The sequence below is a fragment of the Cricetulus griseus genome, chromosome 5 (genome assembly GCF_003668045.3).
Source record: "Cricetulus griseus strain 17A/GY chromosome 5, alternate assembly CriGri-PICRH-1.0, whole genome shotgun sequence".
In the NCBI taxonomy this organism is placed as follows: domain Eukaryota; kingdom Metazoa; phylum Chordata; class Mammalia; order Rodentia; family Cricetidae; genus Cricetulus; species Cricetulus griseus.
The window spans coordinates 97,407,396-97,426,945 of NC_048598.1; the positions used below are offsets into that span (position 1 = coordinate 97,407,396).

General features: G+C 58.2%; 1 protein-coding gene across 2 annotated transcripts; it reads left to right on the top strand.

The window, feature by feature from the left end:
* Positions 1–1,513: 1,513 nt before the first annotated feature.
* Positions 1,514–18,586, top strand: Sema6b (semaphorin 6B). Of its 2 annotated transcripts, none has more exons than XM_027416874.2 (17): positions 1,514–1,668; positions 8,955–9,107; positions 9,198–9,321; positions 10,514–10,574; positions 10,703–10,765; positions 11,077–11,178; positions 11,451–11,541; positions 12,044–12,163; positions 12,662–12,750; positions 13,311–13,528; positions 14,166–14,297; positions 14,708–14,857; positions 15,192–15,374; positions 15,460–15,609; positions 15,976–16,053; positions 16,181–16,239; positions 16,755–18,586. In XM_027416874.2, the coding sequence occupies exons 2-17, from the start codon at positions 8,984–8,986 to the stop codon at positions 17,669–17,671; spliced, it is 2,661 nt and encodes an 886-aa protein (XP_027272675.1). In that variant the 5' UTR covers positions 1,514–1,668; positions 8,955–8,983; the 3' UTR covers positions 17,672–18,586. The 2 variants fall into 2 exon arrangements, with proteins under 2 accessions (XP_027272675.1, XP_027272674.1); XM_027416873.2 differs by lacking the exon at positions 1,514–1,668 and adding an exon at positions 7,813–8,224.
* Positions 18,587–19,550: the final 964 nt, after the last annotated feature.

The following is a 19,550-nucleotide window of genomic DNA, read 5'->3' on the forward strand; positions in this document are numbered from 1 at the left end:
GTCCCTCTCGGGGTCTCCCCGGACCCCCTTGCACCCCCGGGCCGCAACCAAGCAGGGGCAGGGTGGAAGGAAGGTGTCGGAGGCTTCGGGCGTCCCCAAAATACGCAGTGGAATCTCTGAGCCCGGAGCAGGGCTGGAGCGCAGTTCTCCCGAGGCTGGGGAAACTGAGGCCCAGCGGGGCGGGCCCTGCCCCGCAGCTGAGGGAAGGGGTGCTGCTGCCGGCTCCGGAGGCCTCAGGCAAGGTCACCCCTCACTGAGTCCCCGTGGCCATCAGGTCAGAGCCGAGACCGGCCGGAGCCGGTGGGGGAGGGCAGCTTGACCTCCCTGTCCTGTCTGTGAAAGAGGCGTCATTCATGACCATGGGTCTTTGTTCAGACAGGTCTCCCTGGGGACAGGCCTTCCCTGCACCCCACCGTGCCCTGACAGTCCCCCCCCCCGTGACAACCCCCCCTCAGGGCGCCACCAAGCCCCTGGGTTTGTGCAGCCATTGGTCACCTTGGTATGCCTCCGGGACCAAAGACGCAGTTGGCTGTCAGTGTTTGTCTGATGAACCGATTATAGGCCGAGGAGCCGACCCAGGTCTGGCCCTGTCCCCTGCCAGACAGGCCTCAGTTCCTTCTCAGAAGCTGTGTCTTGGATGATTTGCTGGGGACAGCAAAGCCACGGTAAGGTCTCAGCCTGGTGGCCAGAAGGCAGCCTGCTCAACTCCTCAGGGTGTCCAGACCTCCATGGAGCCTCCAGTCAGAGTTCAAATCCTGACACCTGGGGTTGTTCTCAGACAGCTCACAGTCCCTCGGGTTAGGAGTCCTCAGCTGGGTGGGACGGGGTGGGTGGTGCAGCACCCAACTTCGGTGTGAGGAGCGTTTACTCCACACAAAAGCGAAAGCATTTATGGAGTGCTTACTGTATACTGGGGATGCCAGGAGACAAAGTGGCACTTAGCTCCATGGGAGAGAGGTTTGCGTTCAGGGTCACGTCTGGGATGGGGAAGGCTTTCGACAGAGAGAAACAGGTATGGAAAGAGATGTCTTGCTGTCCCAATGTCCCTTAGACAGTGAGTGTTGCGGGCGGGCGTGCTGGTGCAGGCCTTAGTCCGTGTACTCTGAGTTCAGGGCTAGCCTGGACTCCATAGGAGAGCCTGCCTGAGTCCGTCAATCAATGTAAATAAATAAAGTGACCCTGGTGGTTTGACTCAATGATGTCATGAGCCACAGGAGTCGTGGGACCTAACCCCAGTCCGTGAGGTTCCTGTGGTGGAGGGAGGGGCAGGGGGGAACCTCACTAAACATATAACAGTATGCAAAGCATCTATGCAGTGTCTACTATATAATGGAGATGCCCTCTCAGTGCTGGATCCCGTGGCCTTCAGCGTCACTCCCGTGGTGAGAGGTGCGAGGCACAGTGGGAAACTGAGGCCAGGGATGGAGGCGGCGCCCCCTCCCGTCCGCTCCGCTCCGCGCTGATCCGCGCCGGGTTTTGCGGGGCTCCGGGCTCAGGCGCTGGGGGCGGAGGTGGCGGAGCCGCGAGTCGCAGCGGCGGCGGTGGAGATGCGGCCCCGGCCCGGACACCGCGCTGCGCCCCCGCGGGAGCCGCCCGCGCGTGGGAGCCCAGGCTGAGGCGCTGCGGGGCCGGGGCCGAGCCGGGCAGGTGCTCGGCCTGCGCTGCGAGGTGAGTGCGGGGACGGACGCGGGGACGGACGCGGGGACGCACCTTGGACAGATGCAGAGGGGACAGATGCGGGGAGGGACGCGGGGACAGATGCGGGGAGGGACGCGGGGACAGATGCGCTGGGGACGCACGCACCGGGCGCGCATAGGCCGCGGGCGCCTCGTGCAGCGACACTGGCCAGGGTCCCCGCGTGCGGTCGCCGCTCCAGCGCCCTGGGCGGGGCTAACGGGCTGCGCAGCGGGCAGGGATTGCAGCCAAGGCCCGGGCTGGTCGCGCCGGGGCAGCGGTGGTGGCTTGGAATTGTTGGGGCGACGGCCTGCGGGTGGGGATGGGGGAGGGGGCGGGACGCGCAGTCGCGACCTCCCGTGGGTCCCCACGCGGCCCCGTGCACCGGCTGCGCCCCGAGCTTTCGGGTCCCCGTCGGTCCTCGCCGGACGCACAGCTGGAGGGAGGGGGGACACAGGCCGCGGCCAACGCCCCCGCTGCAGCGCGGCCCGGAGTGGGGCGTCCAAGGCCCCCCATAGCCCGACAATGGGACAAAGGAGAGTCTCTGGCAGCCGCGCGGGGTGGGTGCCACCGTGGCCCCCCTGGCCGACCGCGGCGCTGATTGGTCCCTGGGGCGGGGGTCACGTGCCCCATCCTGCTCTCCATCGCCGACTTTGGGGCGCCTCCCCAGAGCCGCTGCCAGGCCGAACCCCCACCCCAGCCTCAGATGGAGAATTGTAGGCCTGCGACAGCCCTGAGGTCGGAGGGACTCGCGGATCCCAGGTCCTCTCCGCTAGGGGTCTGTCACCCACGCCTGAGGTCTGTTCTGTGTCACCTCCGCCTGAGATCTCTGTGTGGCCCCCAAGTCTGTGTGCCCCCCAGTTTTGTGTCACTAAGGTTCCCAGGTCTCTGTCACTCTGCCTGAGGTCTGTGTGTATTCTCTCACCTGAGGTCTGTGTCATCCCCACCTGAGATCTGTGTCACCCCCCACCCTCCAGGTCTCTGTCACCTGCCTGAGCTCTGTGTCGTCTCCCCGCTTCCCCAGGTCTCTGTCACCTGCCTGAGGCCTGTGTCACCCCCAGGTTCTTCTTTTAGCCGCCGGACACCCACACCCCAAGCTGGGAGGAACTGAGTTAGGAACCCCAATATTGCAGCTCAGTGAGCTCTGGGCTGGAGGAGGCCCTGGGGACAGAATGGTCGGAGGGACTGGCCAGGCCGCTTCTGCCTGTTCTTTCTCGGCCCCAGGCTGATTTTCGGGGTGCGTGATTGCTTTCAGGTTATCGAGAGGTCAGAGGTGGGGAGGTCTGGGGCTCAAGGCCTGGACCTGGGAGGGCCTGGTGCTGTCTGGCCTGCTGGCTTGGGGTGGGGGGGGTCCACTGCTCCCTACTGGGGAGTCTCAAGCTGAGTAGATGGCAGCCTAGGGGCCAAGAGGAAGTGGGGAAACTGAGGCACATTGAGCGCCAGCTGGAACTGCCTAGTATTGTGGGACCCTGGATTCCTCAGCAAGGGAGGGACCCGGCTCTTTCCATCAACTGGAAACCGGAGTGCTCTCGTGTCCCTGTCCCTTCCGAGGTGGCTCTGGATGTCTCGGCCCTGGCGGGAAGTCGGTTTGAACTTTTAGCCTCTCTGAGTGTCCTGGGGCCGGAGGTTAGTCTCTGTGCGTCCTCCTCACGACCAGCTCTGCCGGTTTCTTTCCCTGCTGCGTGTCCTGGGGCCTCGGGGCCTCCGGGGCTTCCAGCCCTCCTGCATTTGTCTGTCTGTCTGTCTGTGACAGAGGGCAGGCAGGCGGCTGCCCTTGGGAGAGGTGACGTCAGTCTGCGGACAGGTGAGCGGGACAGAAAGGTGACCGGCGCCTCCAGGGAAGGCGGGTGTCCCGAGCTGACCCTGGGTGTGGCCCTGGAGGGGCAGCTGGGAGCACTGAGCTGGGGAGTGGGAGGACTTCCCAGGGCGCCTGAACTTTCTGAAGTGGGAGCTCGGTTCCTGGGGCCACGCAGAGCCGGGGGATTGTCAAGATAAGGGTACATGGCGAGATCTTAGGGCCGCCGGGAGCGGAGGCGCTGACGCGCGTCCTTCGTGAGTGGGGGCATGGTGGGTGGGTTGACTCTTAACTCAGGTGAGGTGCAGTCCAGGCCGTCTGAAGACTACATTTCCCAGGATGCACTTAGCTCAACTCTAAGGAACTTCCTGAATGCTTTCAAAAGCCCTAAAGGGGATTATGGGTTTCTAGGGGGACTTTGAGTGATCCGGGAAGTCAGTCAACAAACATTCCCAATGGCCCTGCGTGCTGTGGTCTGTGTCTTGCCCATACAGCAACCCTAGTTGTCTATTTGTTCCTCAGAACTCTTCCAGACCATGGGAGAGGAAACTGAGGCAGATCCTGGCCTCACTCTGCGGTGTACAGGTGGAGCTGGAGTGGAGGGAGCAACTGAAGCTAGGGAAAGTTTGATTCTGCGTTGTGGCTCAGGGAAGGTCCATGGAGAAGCAGCTTTGCGGCTAGAGCAGTGATGGATGTGTACAAGTTGGGCAGGTGGTAGTCACATATTTTCTGACATCAGAGATCCCTTCCCAGGATGTGGCCCTCAGGCCTGCAGCAGCACATGGAGCAAACCTGCCTCTTCAGAGCCTCCGTTTCTCCACGGGTAAAGCAAAGCCAATGGCCAGGGCCAATAGTGTAAAGGCCAGGGTCAGGGAACACAGCCATGCAAAGCCCCGGGGCAGAGTCAGGGCTGTGCAAAGGCCTCAGTTGCAGGATGCATCCTAGTATAATGGAAGAGGCCCCTGTGGCTGGGGCAGAGGGAGAAGGGAGCGGGGGAGATGGTGCAGAGCTGCAGGGAATACAGGCCCTGGGGATCCCAGAAGCTGGGGACATCTTTACCTGTAGTGGGTCCTTGTGGCAGTAGTTGTGGCCACTTCCTGGCTGTGCAAGCTCGGGCTCCTTCTGCCCACTCTGAGTTTTAGTCGTCTCTCCAGTAAAAAGTCCAGGCAGCCCCTACACCAGGGACTGAGGTAGATGTCCTCTGACACACTACCAGCTCTGAACACAGTAGGTGCTCTATCGTGTGATCTGGGAACACAGTAGATGCTCCATCATGTGATCTGGGAACACAGTAGGTGCTCTATCATGTGATCTCTGAACACAGTAGGTGCTCCATCAATGAGCTCTGAACACAGTAGGTGCTCCATCATGTGAGCTCTGAACACAGTAGGTGCTCCATCATGTGAGCTGGGAACACAGTAGGTGCTCTATCATGTGAGCTAGGAACACAGTAGGTGCTTCAGATGTGAGCTGGGAACACAGTAGGTGCTCCAGATGTGAGCTTTGAACACAGTAGGTGTTCCATTATGTGAACACAGTAAGTGCTCCATAAGTGTTTATGTGGATTCCCTTCAGGGGCCTGGCTCCCAGGTTCTGGGAAGATGCGAAGCTGGAATTGGGGTGCTGTGGTCCTGAGGTCACCCGCACAATGACTCTAGCTTTGACTCTCACCGTGGGCGGTCGCGTGGGACCTCTGGTATACTCTGGCCCCAAAGTCTTTCCCAGGGAAGTGTCTTCCTCACTTCCTGTCCCCAGCAGTCACTGCAAGGCCAGGCGCCTGTGCATATCTGTGCATATCTCAGGTGTCCATCAGGGGTGTGCTCGCAGGTCCCCGGAGGACAGGGTCTGCACACACTGTTCTCTGCCCCACTGTCCACTGGGATGTACTGTGTGACCTAGGCCAATGGTGCAACATCTCTGAGCTCTGGGGTTTCCATGTGTCCAGGGCCGGTGTGGGCATGATGTCCGTTCATGCCTGTGAGGAGCTTTGCATGCCATTGGTTCATTGACCACCTTCTGTATACCCGCTGCAGTGCCAAGGCCTGGGCATGCATGATACAGTTCACGGCAGTATCCATGAGCATGCCTTTGCCATGGTGCTCTTGCCAAGACATTTGTTCTCCTGGTATTTGCAGAGCTACTGCGGTATACTGGCTTCGTGTTACTGGGGACATAGCAGTGACAGCCAGGCCAGACTCATTTCTCAGAGGGAGGACACAGCAAGCTCCGACATCCCATCCTTACAGCTAAGCAACCATTGTGCGCCACTTGTATACTTCAATAACTCACTGGGCATGGGTGCAGGGCCATCACACTTGTTGCTTGTCTTGTGAGTGGGGAAACTGAGGCCCCAGTACTGAAGAGTCAGGAAGAGGGGGTTGAGCTGAGAGGGGCAAGGCTGAACCCCCTGCCCTGCCCTTGCCAAGTGGGCTCCAGGCAGCTGGGAGGAGCTGTAAGGGGAGCCAGTAACCGGACCAGGCCAGCTTTGGCTGCTGCTAGTCACCTGATCCCCCTGGGGATGCCAGTGCCACGGTGGCGGAGGCGTTGGGGGTGGGGGGGGCAGCAGGAGGAGACAGGGGATTGTCCTGTCAATCGAGAGTCCCCATGGAGTTCCCAGAGGCTTAGGGAGGGCAAAGCCAGGGTCGCAGCTAGATGAGGGACCCTGCTGTGGCTTGTTTGGTGGCCATGGGGAATGGGGGGGGCAGAAAGGTGGGGGGATCCTTCCACAGCATCCCAGCCCCCCTGAAATCAAGATGGACAGAAAGTAGAACTTGCTTGTGGAGGTGCAAGGGTGGGGTGGGGTAGTGAGGAAATTGGGGTGGGGTGGTTTTGGGGAATGGGGTGAAGGTGGTGGTATGGGGGTGAGTGGGAGGTGGAAAGGAGGGTTTGGAGGATGGGGTGAGGGTGGTGTAGGGGTGAGGGTGGGGGTAGGGGATGGGGTAAAGATGTGGGTTTGGTGGGTGTAGATGGGGGCTAGGGATGAGGTGGGGTCAGGGAAGTGGGTGGGGTGAGGGTGTTGGTTGAGGTTGGGCTGAGGAGTTTGGGGTGGCAGTCAGTCCTGCCGCTCAGTGTCACATCAAGGCGGCTGGGCAGCCATGGCCCATTGTACAACAGCTACCAATTGGGGGGTGTTCACTTGTGACATCTGGGGCATTTACAGTTATCTCCGGAGGCAGAGCCCAGGAAGTGACTGTCCTTGGCCTCTGGTGGGGCCTGTCCACCCCTCATGCTGGGCCTCAGTTTCCCCACACAGCTAGTGAGGTTGGGCTGTCATATGAACGTCGTCCCTAGAAGCCACATGGAGGAGGAGCTGGGCAGGAGCTGGGGTGCACCCAGGGACAGGTGAACACAGGTGTGGTGGCCACTCAAACTGGGACAGGCTCCGTATCAGGGTAGCCAAGGGTGGGTGTGTGGCAGGGGACACTGTGGTAGGCAGGGTACAACTCTCGGTGGTGATCATTCACACACAACTATTGAGCGCCAAAAGTATACCTGACTGTAGGAGAGCCCTGTGGGCACCTAGTGGCGTCAGCCTGTGCAAAGGCACTGGCACAGGGCAGAGCGTAGCTTGAGGAGCAGCAGCAGAGAGGGGGAAAGAGGGGGGACTGCGGGCTGAGGGAGGAGGGAGGAGGGAGCCTGAGGGAGACAGACCCACAACGTCCGTCATTCCTGTGTGCTGGAGAACTTTCTGATTAGTGGAAAACGTGTTACAAGTACGGGTGACCATGAGCTGAGCAGGGTGGGGAGGGGGTGTGATGGGGCGCCCTGGACGGCGTGGAGAGGCTTTCAAGTGCCAGGAGGCTGCAGCATCTCAGAGAAGGGTTGGAGCCCTGAGTTCAATTGTGCCGCTGAAGACCCAGATTCAGGGCTCAGGGGAGGTTGAGGCTAGCCTGGTCTACATAGTAAGAACCAGCCTCAAAAAATTGTTGTTTACTACTTATTTTGCAGGGCAGGGGCTCTTGTTGAACCCAGAGCTCCCCAAAGCGGCTTCTGAGACTGTGAGTTCAGAGCTACAGAATCAGACCTAGAATCCCCCCAGTGAGAGGTTGGGGGCGTGGTCAGGGTGGAGCCCCGCCTAGAATCCCCAGTGAGGGAGCAAGGGGCGTGGTCAGGGTGGAGTCTCGTCTAGAATCTCCCAGTGAGAGTTTGGGGGTGTGGTCAGGGTGGAGCCCCGCCTAGAATCTCCCAGTAAGAGTTTGGGGGCGTGGTCAGGGTGGAGCCCCGCCTAGAATCTCCCAGTGAGAGGTTGGGGGCGTGGTCAGGGTGGAGCCCCGCCTAGAATCTCCCAGTGAGAGGTTGGGGGCGTGGTCAGGGTGGAGCCCCGCCTAGAATCCCCCCAGTGAGAGGTTGGGCAGTAGCAGGGGTGGGGCAGCCGCTGTGCTGAGGTCTGCCTCCTGGGATCTGGGGTCTTGGGGTGGGTAGCGGGGACAGAGCAGGGAGGAGCAGCGTAGGAAACTCTTGGGGAAGTAGGCTCGTGTCCGAGGACACGCGTCCTCTGAGTCACAAATCCTGGAAGCCAGGGTCAGGCAGAGGAAGCTGCGCAAGGTCTTCCTGTTTTTTGGCCCTGAACGTTAGTGCCTTGTGTTCTGGAGCTGCTGTTCCCTCCTTCGCCCCCACCTACTGGGGCTTGAGATCCTCAATACACAAGGTCAGGGGAGGGCTGGGAGATGCCTCTGCTGCCTGGATGGGGAAACTGAGGCCCGGAGCTTGTTGGAGATTGATGAAGCTGCTGGTTTGGGACTGCACCCCTTTCTGGTAGGGAGATGCTGCCCTGCCCTGGTTTTGGAGGGCTGGGGTCCCACGCGTGAACTCAAATACCTCAGGATTCCCCAGTTATAGATGAGAGCAGGAGGAAACAGCCAAAGGGGCCAGGAAGTCAAGCCCACCAGGGACACCAGGCCTTGGCGCGTGGGATGTTCCGTGACCCCATCGCTTATGTTGTGGTTTATAAAGCGCTGTGGGCTTTCAATTCTCTTATGTTTTTCTCAGCCTTTGCATTTAAAATCGCGTCCCTCTTTGTTTTAATTTTGTGGCTATTTGGTTTTATCGTGGGGTCTTGCTGTGTAGCCTAGTCTGGCCTAGACCTCCTTCTTGCCTCAGTCTCTCTAGGGCTGAGATGACAGGCCTGAGCCACGATGCCAGGCTCTAAGGCTTTTCTTGTTTTAATTTGAATGATTTTTTTAAATGCTTTTTGAGATTGGATTTTTTAAGCTCATGTTTTAAGATAATATCCATTATTGTAATTCTCGTGATTAATTTTTAATTACCTAATGCATTTTCGTTTGCAGCTATTTCCTGAGATTTTTATTCACATGTGGTGGTAAAGTTGCTTGTTAATTAAACAACGTCTAAACAACGTCTGAGCGTCGTTATTATTATCAATGTTATTGTTACTTTTATTCTGGGAGGAAGGGTGCTCTGCGCCCCCTACCGGCAGATGGTGGAACTGCAAACCGTGCCACTCAACTGCACTCCTGCCTTGCAGGTGTCACCTGTGGCCACCTGGTCCTCGCCATGCGGACCCCGCGAGCGCCCCCTCCTTGCCTGGCCCTGCTGCTGCTTCTGCTGCTGCTCCTGGGGGTCGCTCATGGCCTCTTCCCGGAAGAACCACCTCCACTCAGTGTGGCTCCCAGGGACTGTGAGTCTGGGAAGTCGATGGGTGGGAGGTATCGGGGCCCAGGTGGGGATCTTGTTTCCAAGTGCATCCTTCTTCCACACCCTTCCCTAGACCTTAGCCACTACCCCGTGTTCGTGGGCAGCGGGCCTGGTCGTCTGACCCCTGCAGAGGGTGCTGAGGACCTCAACATCCAGCGGGTGCTACGAGTTAACAGGACACTGTTCATCGGGGACAGGTATGTAAGTGTTGGGAGCCCACGATAGCACATTTGAGGGGGGCTTGATGGGTCGGTTACTTGGCTGGAATGTTCGAGTCTTAGTGGTGAGTTTCAAGGGTGCTGAATGGTGGGTGGTTGTTTGTTTGTCTGTCTAAGACAGGGTTTCTCTATGTAGCTCTGGTTGTCCTGGAACACGCTCTGTTAAAGGTGTGAGCCACACTGGGCTTGCATTTGTGTGACGTATGTGATGGGGGGAGTGCAAAGGTATGGATGATGCAGAGGATGACATGGGAATTGGTCTCTTCCCTCTCTGCATGGGGCCTGGGGACTCAATTTCCATGTTCGGGCTTTGCAGCCTGTGCCTCTACACTCTGAGCCATCTCACTGAAGCAAATGCTAGTGTTTGGGGTGCTGGGTGCTGTTTCAAGGGTGCTTAAGCCTGAGGTTGCGGGGTTTTGTTTTGTTTTGTTGCTTTTTTAAAAGTAAAGTCTTCTCTGTGCTGTCCTGACTGTCCTGGAACTCATGTTGTAAATCACGTTAGCCTTGAACCACAGAGATCTTCTTGCCTTAAGTTTGTTTGTTTGTTTGGTTTGGTTTGGTTTGGTTTTTCGAGACAGGGTTTCTCTGTGGCTTTGGAGGCTGTCCTGGAACTAGCTCTTGTAGACCAGGCTGGTCTCGAACTCACAGAGATCCATCCACCTGCCTCTGCCTCCTGAGTGCTGGGATTAAAGGCGTCTGCCACCAATGCCCAGCTGCCTTAAGTTTTAAGAGTGTGGGATGCTGCATGATTACAGCCTAAAGTTGACTTGGGTGTGTAACTTGAGGACAATGTCTGGGCACAATTTACTGGGTGCCTAGAGAGAGTGATAGAGGGGAACTTGAAAGATTTGAGGCTTGGACCTATAGAAGGTGAGTGACAGGCTACATAGGAGAGGAGTGGACTCAGGACTCACAGGCGCCTCCTGGTGGCAGCTTCTCAAGGCCAGGTGGGCACTGAGGCCTGGATGGGTCCAAGCAGTCAGGGTTAAAGGCAGGGCCAGGTGGCACCATGCAGGGAGTGAGAAAGGGGTGGATATGGAATAGACTGCAAAGGTAGAAACCACAAGTCGCAGCTGGAATGGTGTGGGTGCTGGATGGACGTCATGTTTTCTGTGGTAGGACTGAAGATCACCGGTGTCCCCCAATCTCACAGACCATGCTTTTCCTGCAGAGACAACCTATACCAGGTAGAGCTGGAACCATCCACATCCACGGAGCTGCGGTACCAGAGGGTAAGGAAGACGAGCAGTACTGGGGTGTGTGAGGAGAGATGGGGAGCCGGACAGACTCGACTGAGAGAAGGGATCTGAGGGGTTCTGGCGGCCACACCCACCTCACCCCACTTTCTTTGTGTTGGCAGAAGCTGACCTGGCGCTCCAATCCCAGTGACATTGATGTGTGTCGGATGAAGGGCAAGCAAGAGGTTAGAGGGACCTGACCCTGTCCAGGCTTAGACCGTCCCACCCTTCCTGGCCATCTGCCGGGCCCCAAGCTTCCCTGGCCAGGCTCAGGGTGATTCTTCCCATCTCAGAGGAGGAACCCCACCTTATGGTTTCACAGAAAGTAGGATGTCCCGGTTACCATAGTCAACCAACCCAGCACACGCCCAACCTCCTTCATCCCGTACCAGTAGCCCCATACCGTAGATGGACTTTGGCTTAGCTCCCAGCCTGAGCCATGTGCAAAGAAACCAGGCAACACCCTTCACGCCTCCTGCCTTCCTCCCCATCCCAGGGCGAGTGTCGGAACTTCGTCAAGGTGCTCCTGCTTCGTGACGAGTCCACCCTCTTCGTGTGCGGCTCCAACGCATTCAATCCCGTCTGTGCCAATTACAGTGTGAGTCTCAGCCCTTCTCAGCCCGGAAGGGTCTGCCTCACCCTCCATCTGCCAATACTTCCTACCAGCCACACACAACCCTGTACTAGGTCTGCCACAGTAGACTCAGGCCCATTCACAGACCAGGAAGCTAAAGCCCAGAGAGGTTAATTGATTAGCCAGAGTCACACAGCAGTGCAGAGTGCAGCAAGGGTGGGTTTTGTCTGGAGTGGGGAAGCCCGGAGCTGCCAGGTAGGGTGAAATTAGTTGCTCAGACTCTGTCCTCTGTGCAGATGGACACGCTGCAGCCTCTTGGGGACAACATCAGTGGCATGGCTCGCTGTCCCTACGACCCCAAGCATGCCAATGTCGCCCTCTTCTCAGGTGAGCAGTTCCTGCCATTGATCCATCCAGCCCCAGGAAAGGCATTTTCCATTCCTAAAACCTTGGTCACTAGGAGGCAGCTGGGAAATGGGCAGACCCTAAGGGACACAGTCAGGGTCAGGATGGAGCCTGGGATCCAGGCTCAACCTGGGATCATGACAGATTCCAGGCTCAGCCTGGTGACAGGCCACACTAGGCTGAGGTTCCAATTTTTGCCTCAGTCCCTTCTAGGCCTTTTATTATTGTTGTTTTTTGAGACAGGGTCTCACTGTGTAGCCCTGACTGACCTGGAACTCCCTCTGCAGACCAGGCTGGCCTCAAACCCACAGAGATTTGCCTGTCTCTGGCTCCCGAGTGCTGGGATTCAGGAGTGTGCCACCATGCCTGGCTTCTCTCTAGGCCTTCTCAGTCTACCCCCCCCATCTGCTTCTTAGTCTGCCCCCCATGTGCTTCTCAGTCTGCCCCCCATCTGCTTCTCTCATACCCTGCTCCCCATATCCAGATGGGATGCTCTTCACAGCCACAGTGACTGATTTCCTAGCCATTGATGCAGTCATCTACCGCAGCCTCGGGGACCGGCCCACCCTGCGCACAGTAAAGCATGACTCCAAGTGGTTTAAAGGTGAGACCCATTAAGAGCAGAGTGTCAACCTCATAGATGTGACATTTACCTGACATCCCGCAACAAAATGAAAGTCCCAGAGGAGATCAGGAGCGGAGAGACTACCTCATTTTTGGAATCTGTTGATCTTTTCAAAGACGAGACGAGATGGAAGATTTTGATGTAAAATAGAACATGCTGGAAGTGGGTGGATGGATGAGGATCCCCAAGAGGAAGGGCAGGACGGGAAGCCTGGAGCCTCGCTCTCCACCAAATGAGGAGGAACATGCCATAAAATAGCACAGATTGACTTGGAGAGGGTGGACACAGTGATTTTCTTGAGTTGTGACCCACTCACCCAGAAAGAGTCAAACTGAACGCAGTCATGTTGGCTAAGTGGCCAATCCAAGTCCCCTCTTCATAATCAAAGGCATAGCTCACAGTATGCTCTGATGACATTCTGAACCCCAGAGACCACTTTATGATGACTAAGCCTGGAACCCAACATTTTCTCCACAGAGCCCTACTTCGTGCACGCAGTCGAGTGGGGTAGCCATGTCTACTTCTTCTTCCGGGAAATTGCCATGGAGTTCAACTACCTGGAAAAGGTGACAAAACTACCCCCGAGATTCCTGGGCAGGGAACACTGAGTTGAGAAGCTTACATATGGGAAGGTGGACAGGAGTTCTAATCCATGGAATCCACCTGAGTCAGAGAGTCCAGCCTTTACATAGAGTCCCCTCCAGCAAGGCCCAGGTCTCTGAGACTGGAAGACATTGAAAAAGTAACTGTGGAATTTGGAATCCTTGTATAGGGGAGTGTTGAAGACAATGGTGTCATGTGACCCCCACAGCTCCTGCTGTCATCTACCCAACACTGTCTCACTGACACGCGACCACAAACCAAACTATCTATTCTTCAGCCCTTCACAGAAGAATTAACCTGAGCCTACTACAATCTACCCGCCCATCCATCCATCTACCCACCCATCCATCCATCCATCCATTTATCTCTTGAATTGTTACTTATGCATCTGCACCCCTGGTGTCTGGTGTCCCGCATGCTGTATCAGTCCTTTGTAACAGGTTTCCTCTGTCGTGCGTGGCTTGCAGCAGCCATGTCTACATCATGCTAACTCAGATTATTCCTGATACCTGATGCTTGTCAGGTGGTGGTATCCCGTGTGGCCCGTGTATGCAAGAATGATGTGGGTGGCTCCCCACGGGTGCTGGAGAAGCAGTGGACTTCCTTCCTGAAGGCGCGGCTCAACTGCTCTGTGCCTGGGGACTCGCACTTCTACTTCAACGTACTGCAGGCTGTGACAGGTGTGGTGGACCTGGGTGGCCGGCCAGTGATCCTCGCTGTCTTCTCAACCCCCAGCAACAGGTCAGCCAGCGCCAGTGGGTGCCCACTGGGGGTATTTGGTGAGCAGAGTCCCAGGGTTCACACATTCCCTCAGCAAACATTCTCTGAGCCCTGTGTTGGGCGGCATTGGTCCCAGGAGAGCTCTGTGCCAAGCTGGGGCCCAGGAACAAAAGAGATACCCAGAGTCCTGTCGTCTTTTGGGACATGGCAGGAAGGGTTTCTGAAGAAGGGACACTGGAGCATGGAAGAGGGGACAGGATATACGAAGGTTCAGAGGGTGTGCTGTTGGAGGAAGGAGGTTCATGTGCAATGGGTGGAGAGAGCCAGCACGATCCAGGAACATGTTAAAATTATGGAGGGTCACACATGGAACAAGGCCTGGACTTGGGTCTGAGAGCACAAGGGAGTCATAGGCAAACAAGGATCCATAGAGAGAGTGGCCTCTGGGAAACCAGACATTCAGGTAAGCCATGGTAGGAACTGAATACATGCAATGACCCTGGGGTAGAGGAAGCTGCATGGTGACCCAAACTGGGGGTGTTCTGGAGGTAGAGTGGCTTGTGTTGCTCACATGGGAGGAGCAGCAGAGGACTTGGGCAGCACAGGGGAGATAGCAACCCTCCATCTGGCTCAGCAGGGTCTCTTGCCTCCTTCGCAGCATCCCTGGCTCAGCCGTCTGCGCCTTCGACATGAACCAAGTTGCTGCTGTGTTTGAAGGCCGTTTCCGAGAACAGAAGTCCCCTGAGTCCATCTGGACACCAGTGCCTGAAGACCAAGTGCCACGGCCTAGGTGACAATAACATCCATCTTCATAGGGTGCCCAAGGAGTATCCTGCTCCTATGGTAGCCAGCTTGGGGAGGTCAGCTCAGCTCACCATCCTATGTTGCAGGGAAACTGAGAGAAGCTGGTGGTGGAAGCAACAACAGAGAACCACCGGAAATGACCAGGCCTTAGCCAATATCAACAACCTTCATTTGTTGAGGGATAAGCCAGCAGAGGGCAAGAGTGTGTGCCAAGGCCCTGGGGCAGAGGGCAAGGCCTGTGTGAGGCCCCGGGGCAAATAGGATCCAACTGAGCAAAGGTCCTGAAGCTCCAATGAGTTAAAGTGTTACAGTCAGAGTGGGAACCCCTCACAGTGGAGAGCCATTCAAGCCCAGACACCCTGCATCCTCACTGACCCCCCTTCTGCCTTCCCCCAGGCCTGGGTGCTGTGTAGCACCTGGCATGCAGTACAACGCATCCAGTGCCCTGCCAGACGAGATCCTCAACTTCGTGAAGACCCATCCACTGATGGACGAGGCGGTACCGTCCCTGGGTCACGCGCCCTGGATCGTGAGGACTCTGATGCGGTCAGTGCTGGGGAGGGGATAGTTCAGGGTGGCATGGTGAGGGGGGATGGGGTCACTGTCAAGGACCTTCATTTATTGAAGGATTTGCTGGTTGAGGACAGTTCATGCGAAGTCCCTGGGGTAGAGAGCAGGGGCACAGCTATGCAAAGGGCTCGAGGAAGGACATAGCGTGACTTCTTGGTGTCACGCACATCAGTGTGTAACTGTCAGTGTGTACTTGTATAACTAGCTACTCCTGTACCCCACAACTTAGGGGATGTGTGATAGACATGTGTGGAGTGGGAGGCCTGCAGGGCTTCAGGGCCAAACTGACCTCCACAATCTTGTGTTCCAGGCACCAGCTGACCCGTGTGGCTGTGGATGTGGGTGCGGGCCCGTGGGGCAATCAGACAATAGTCTTCCTTGGCTCCGAGGTGGGCACTGTCCTCAAATTCCTTGTGAAGCCCAACACCAGTGTCTCAGGGACCTCGGGGCCCAGCGTCTTCCTGGAGGAGTTTGAGACCTACCGGCCTGACAGGTCTGGGCATAACCAGGGAAGTGGGAGTGGCTGGCTAAACGACAGGGTGGGCACACCAGCCTCATTCACCACCCTGTGTGCCTAGGTGTGGACAATCTGGCAGTGGTGGTGAGTGGGGGCAGCGACTGCTGAGCCTGGAGCTGGACACAGCCTCGGGTGGCCTGCTGGCGGCCTTCCCCCGCTGCGTGGTCCGTGTGCCTGTCGCCCGCTGCCAGCTGTACTCGGGGTGCATGAAGTGAGTGCCCCTTGCAAGCTGGCACAGGGCGGGAGGCGAAGGGGAGGGGAGCCAGATTTCACTGAAAAGCTTTGGTTCAAGGAAGGACAGGTGAACTGGGCAGAGGACACAGCTGTGCAAAGGGCCTGGGGCAGGATGGAGCCTGTATTGGAGGAGCAGTGGGGAGGCTGTGTAGCCAGACTCTGTGGGCTCAGACTCCCACCCAGCCTTGTGGCTGTACTTCAGACCGAAGCCTTTGCTTTCCTGTGTGAAAAAGGGAGAGGAAGTAGCCCAGGCCTCCAAGACCACTCTGAGTCCATCACAGCTTCGGTGACCGGAAACCACATGGCCCAGGTCCCTGAGTGGCTGTTACATGCTCTATCCTAGGAACTGTATTGGCAGCCAGGATCCGTACTGCGGGTGGGCCCCTGACGGTTCCTGTATCTTCCTCAGACCAGGAACCAGGTACAGAGAAAGGGGGACATGCTGGGGGCGCATCTGAGGACCCGCAGTCCTTGTTCCTCCCCCATGCCATACTGGGTGCAAAGGGGTCTCTGATAAGTCTACTTCTGTTCCCTTCCCCCAACCTCAGTGCCATGTTTGAGCAAGATGTGTCCGGGGCTAGCACCTCAGGCTTAGGGGACTGCACAGGTAAGCTGGAAAAGGGACTCCCCTGTGTGTTGTGACACAAATCAACAAGGGATTCTTGTGACATTCAGTCCTGGAGCGGGGTGGAGGGTGGACTATCACAGACTCCCTAAGGGAGGTGGGAGCCAGGGGAAGGCTGTGGGCAGACAGCGGCTCCGTGCTCACAGGCTCCCTCTGGTGGCTGCTGCAGGGAGGGGTAAAAATGAGACCCGCCTGATTGGGAGATAACAGAAAAATAAAAACACCGACAAGGGCCGTGGCTCAGACATACAGCTCATAAGTTGGGGATGAAGTCTGGGGTGGAGCTCTGGTCTAGGATCCTCCAGTGATGGGCAGGGGGCGTGGTCAGTGGTGGAGTCCCTGCCAAGGACACACCCACCTCCACCCACCCTGCTCCAGTGAGGGATTAGGGAGTGGTCGGAGTGGATCCTGGTTTAGGATGGGCGTGGCTCAGTGCCTAGAAAGCGCAGACAGACTAGCTTTCAGGGCGGGACTGCACTGCCACTTTCTATCCCCAGGACTCTTGCGCGCCAGCCTCTCGGATGAGCGCGCAGGGCTGGTGTCAGTGAACCTACTGGTGACGTCCTCAGTGGCGGCGTTCGTGGTGGGCGCCGTGGTGTCTGGCTTCAGCGTGGGCTGGTTCGTGGGTCTCCGCGAACGGCGGGAGCTGGCCCGGCGCAAGGACAAGGAGGCCATCCTGGCTCACGGCGGCGGCGAGGCAGTGCTGAGCGTAAGCCGGCTGGGCGAGCGCAGGGGGACGGGGCCCGGAGGCCGTGGAGGAGCTGGCGGCGGCCCCGGTGGTCCCCCAGAGGCCCTGCTCGCCCCGCTCATGCAGAACGGCTGGACGAAGGCGGCGCTGCTACACGGTGGCCCTCACGACCTGGACTCGGGGCTGCTGCCCACCCCTGAGCAGACGCCGCTGCCCCAGAAGCGCTTGCCCACGCCGCACCCGCATGCCCACGCCCTGGGGCCGCGAGCCTGGGACCACAGCCACGCGCTGCTGTCGGCCTCCGCCTCCACCTCCCTGCTGCTGCTGGCGCCCACCCGTGCCTCCGAGCAGCCCCCTGTGCCAGCGGAGGCGGGCCCCGACGGTCGCCTCTGTGCCCCCAGACCCGGCCGGGCCTCACACCCCGGCGACTTCCCGCTCACACCCCACGCCAGCCCGGACCGCCGGCGGGTGGTGTCCGCACCCACGGGCCCCTTGGACCCATCGGCGGGCGATGGCCTGCCCGGGCCGTGGAGCCCACCCGCGACCAGCAGTCTGCGGAGGCCGGGTCCCCACGGGCCTCCCGCAGCAGCCCTGCGGCGCACGCACACGTTCAACAGCGGCGAGGCCCGGCCCGGGGGTCACCGTCCCCGCCGCCACCCACCCGCGGACTCTGCGCACCTGCTGCCCTGCGGGGCGGGCGAACGGACTGCACCCCCGGTGCCCTAGGCCGGGTGGACGCCTCAACGGTGCCAACCACAGCGACCGGGGGCGCGAGCTCAGGTCACCCGGCCTCGCCGGCTCCGAGTGGGGCGTGTCAGTCCCCCAGCCACGCGCGTGGGGGTCCCCTCGCCACAGGGAAGCACAAGAGCCCCCTCCATCTCGGAGGGTTCAGGACACGAAGCCCCGGGGTGGGCGGGAGCAGGCCGACCTTTGACCTTCTGCGCATATACTGATTTTTTTGTTTATTTTGAGTTTTTTTTTTCTCTAAGAAATTGCACAGCCCCGTTCTTGGGGTGGCAGCCGGGGTGGGGGGTGAGGACGTGGGGTGAGGGAGGCAGAGCTGCAGACATGAGCCTTCCCGCCTCAACTCATCCTCCGCAGAAGGGACCCCCTCCCGGGTCCCGGGCCCCTGCGTGTGTGGGTGTGTCTGTGTGCATGGCCTGTTCGTGTGCAAGGGCCCGGGACAGAAGTGTGTGTGTGTGTGCGTGTGTGTGTGTGTGTGAGACAGGGCCACTGTGGGTGTGCGAGTGCGCGACGCAGAATGTGGGTGATGGCGCCCTCAGAGACCTTGGCGTTGGCTGAGCCAATGTGGGGACTTCTGGAGAGAAGCCCAGGGGAGGGGCCTTCGAGGTGCCGGTTTGGAGTTCAAATCCTGCTTCTGCAGAGGGGAACCTGGGGGTCCAGGCTGGGAGATGGGGGAACCTGCTTCTAAAGGGCTTGTGGGGGGCTTGGGGGGGTAGAGGTGGGCAGACCCCCCTGTAAATACAGCCCTGGGGTGGTCAGAGAGGCCCATGCCACCCGTCCCCCTTGTGACGTCCCCTCTTTGACCGCCAGCTGACCGTGCATGCCACGTGGCCAGCTGAGTCCAGGACTCTCCCCAGCCCTATCCCCGTCAATAAAACTCTGTTTACATCCACCGGCTCCCTTGACTCTGGGTCAGCTGTTTCCTGGGGTGACTGGGGTGACTGGGAGCACTTAGGCATCAGCCATGCTCAAGGGTAAATGCTGCTTTAGCCTCTTAGATCCCAGGCTGGGAGGAGAGGTCAGGGAGAGGTGCAAAAAAACGAGCTTTTTGATTATTTGTTCTTGTTTTCTTGGTTTTTCAAGACAGGGTTTCTCTGTGGCTTTGGAGGCTGTCCTGGAACTCGCTCTTGTAGATCAGGCTGGTCTTGAACTCACAGAGATCCTCCTGCTTCTGCCTCCCAAGTTCTGGAACTAAAGGCATGCGCCACCAATGCCCAGTGAAGACCAAGCTTTAATAATACCTAGGAACTCGCTAGGTGCTGGAGAGATGGCTTAGTGGGTAAAATACTTCCCACACATCCCTGAGAACCTGAGTCTGAATCCCTTAGCGCTCAGAAAAGCCTGGGTGTGGTGGTGTGCCCCTGTAATTATATCAATGGGGAGGCTGAGACAGGAAGACCCCTGGGGCTCTCTGTCAGCCTAGTCCAATAGGTAAGAGGCCCTGTCTCAATGAACAAGGTGGAGAGCTACCGAGGATACAGGCAACATCAACCTATGGCTTCTGCCAGTGTGTGTGTGGCACAGCCAAAGTTGTTCTCAAACGCAAATTCATAGCCTGAAAGTGCATTTCACTATTGTAGTTTTTGTTGTTTGACACAGTCTCACTATTGTGGGAAGCTGTGCTTGTGGGGCTGCAGTCAGAACCAGCTGAGCAGCCCCAGGTTTGTACCTGAGAGGACAAAAGAAAGGCTAGCTAAAGATGTTAAAGGAGGGCTGGAGGGCTGGAGGGCTGGAGGGCTGGAGGGCTGGAGGGCTGGAGGGCTGGAGGGCTGGAGGGCTGGAGGGCTGGAGGGCTGGAGGGCTGGAGGGCTGGAGGGCTGGAGGGCTGGCTCAGAGGTTAAGAACACTGACTGCTCTTCCA

Excerpts from the sequence above, each read along its gene's own strand:
- Sema6b (XM_027416874.2), top strand. The coding sequence starts at position 8,984 with ATGCGGACCCCGCGAGCGCCCCCTCCTTGCCTGGCCCTGCTGCTGCTT. Across the intron at positions 10,766-11,076 it reads GGATGAAGGGCAAGCAAGAG|GGCGAGTGTCGGAACTTCGT; the intron begins GTTAGAGGGACC and ends TCCCCATCCCAG. Across the intron at positions 15,375-15,459 it reads GAGACCTACCGGCCTGACAG|GTGTGGACAATCTGGCAGTG; the intron begins GTCTGGGCATAA and ends CTGTGTGCCTAG.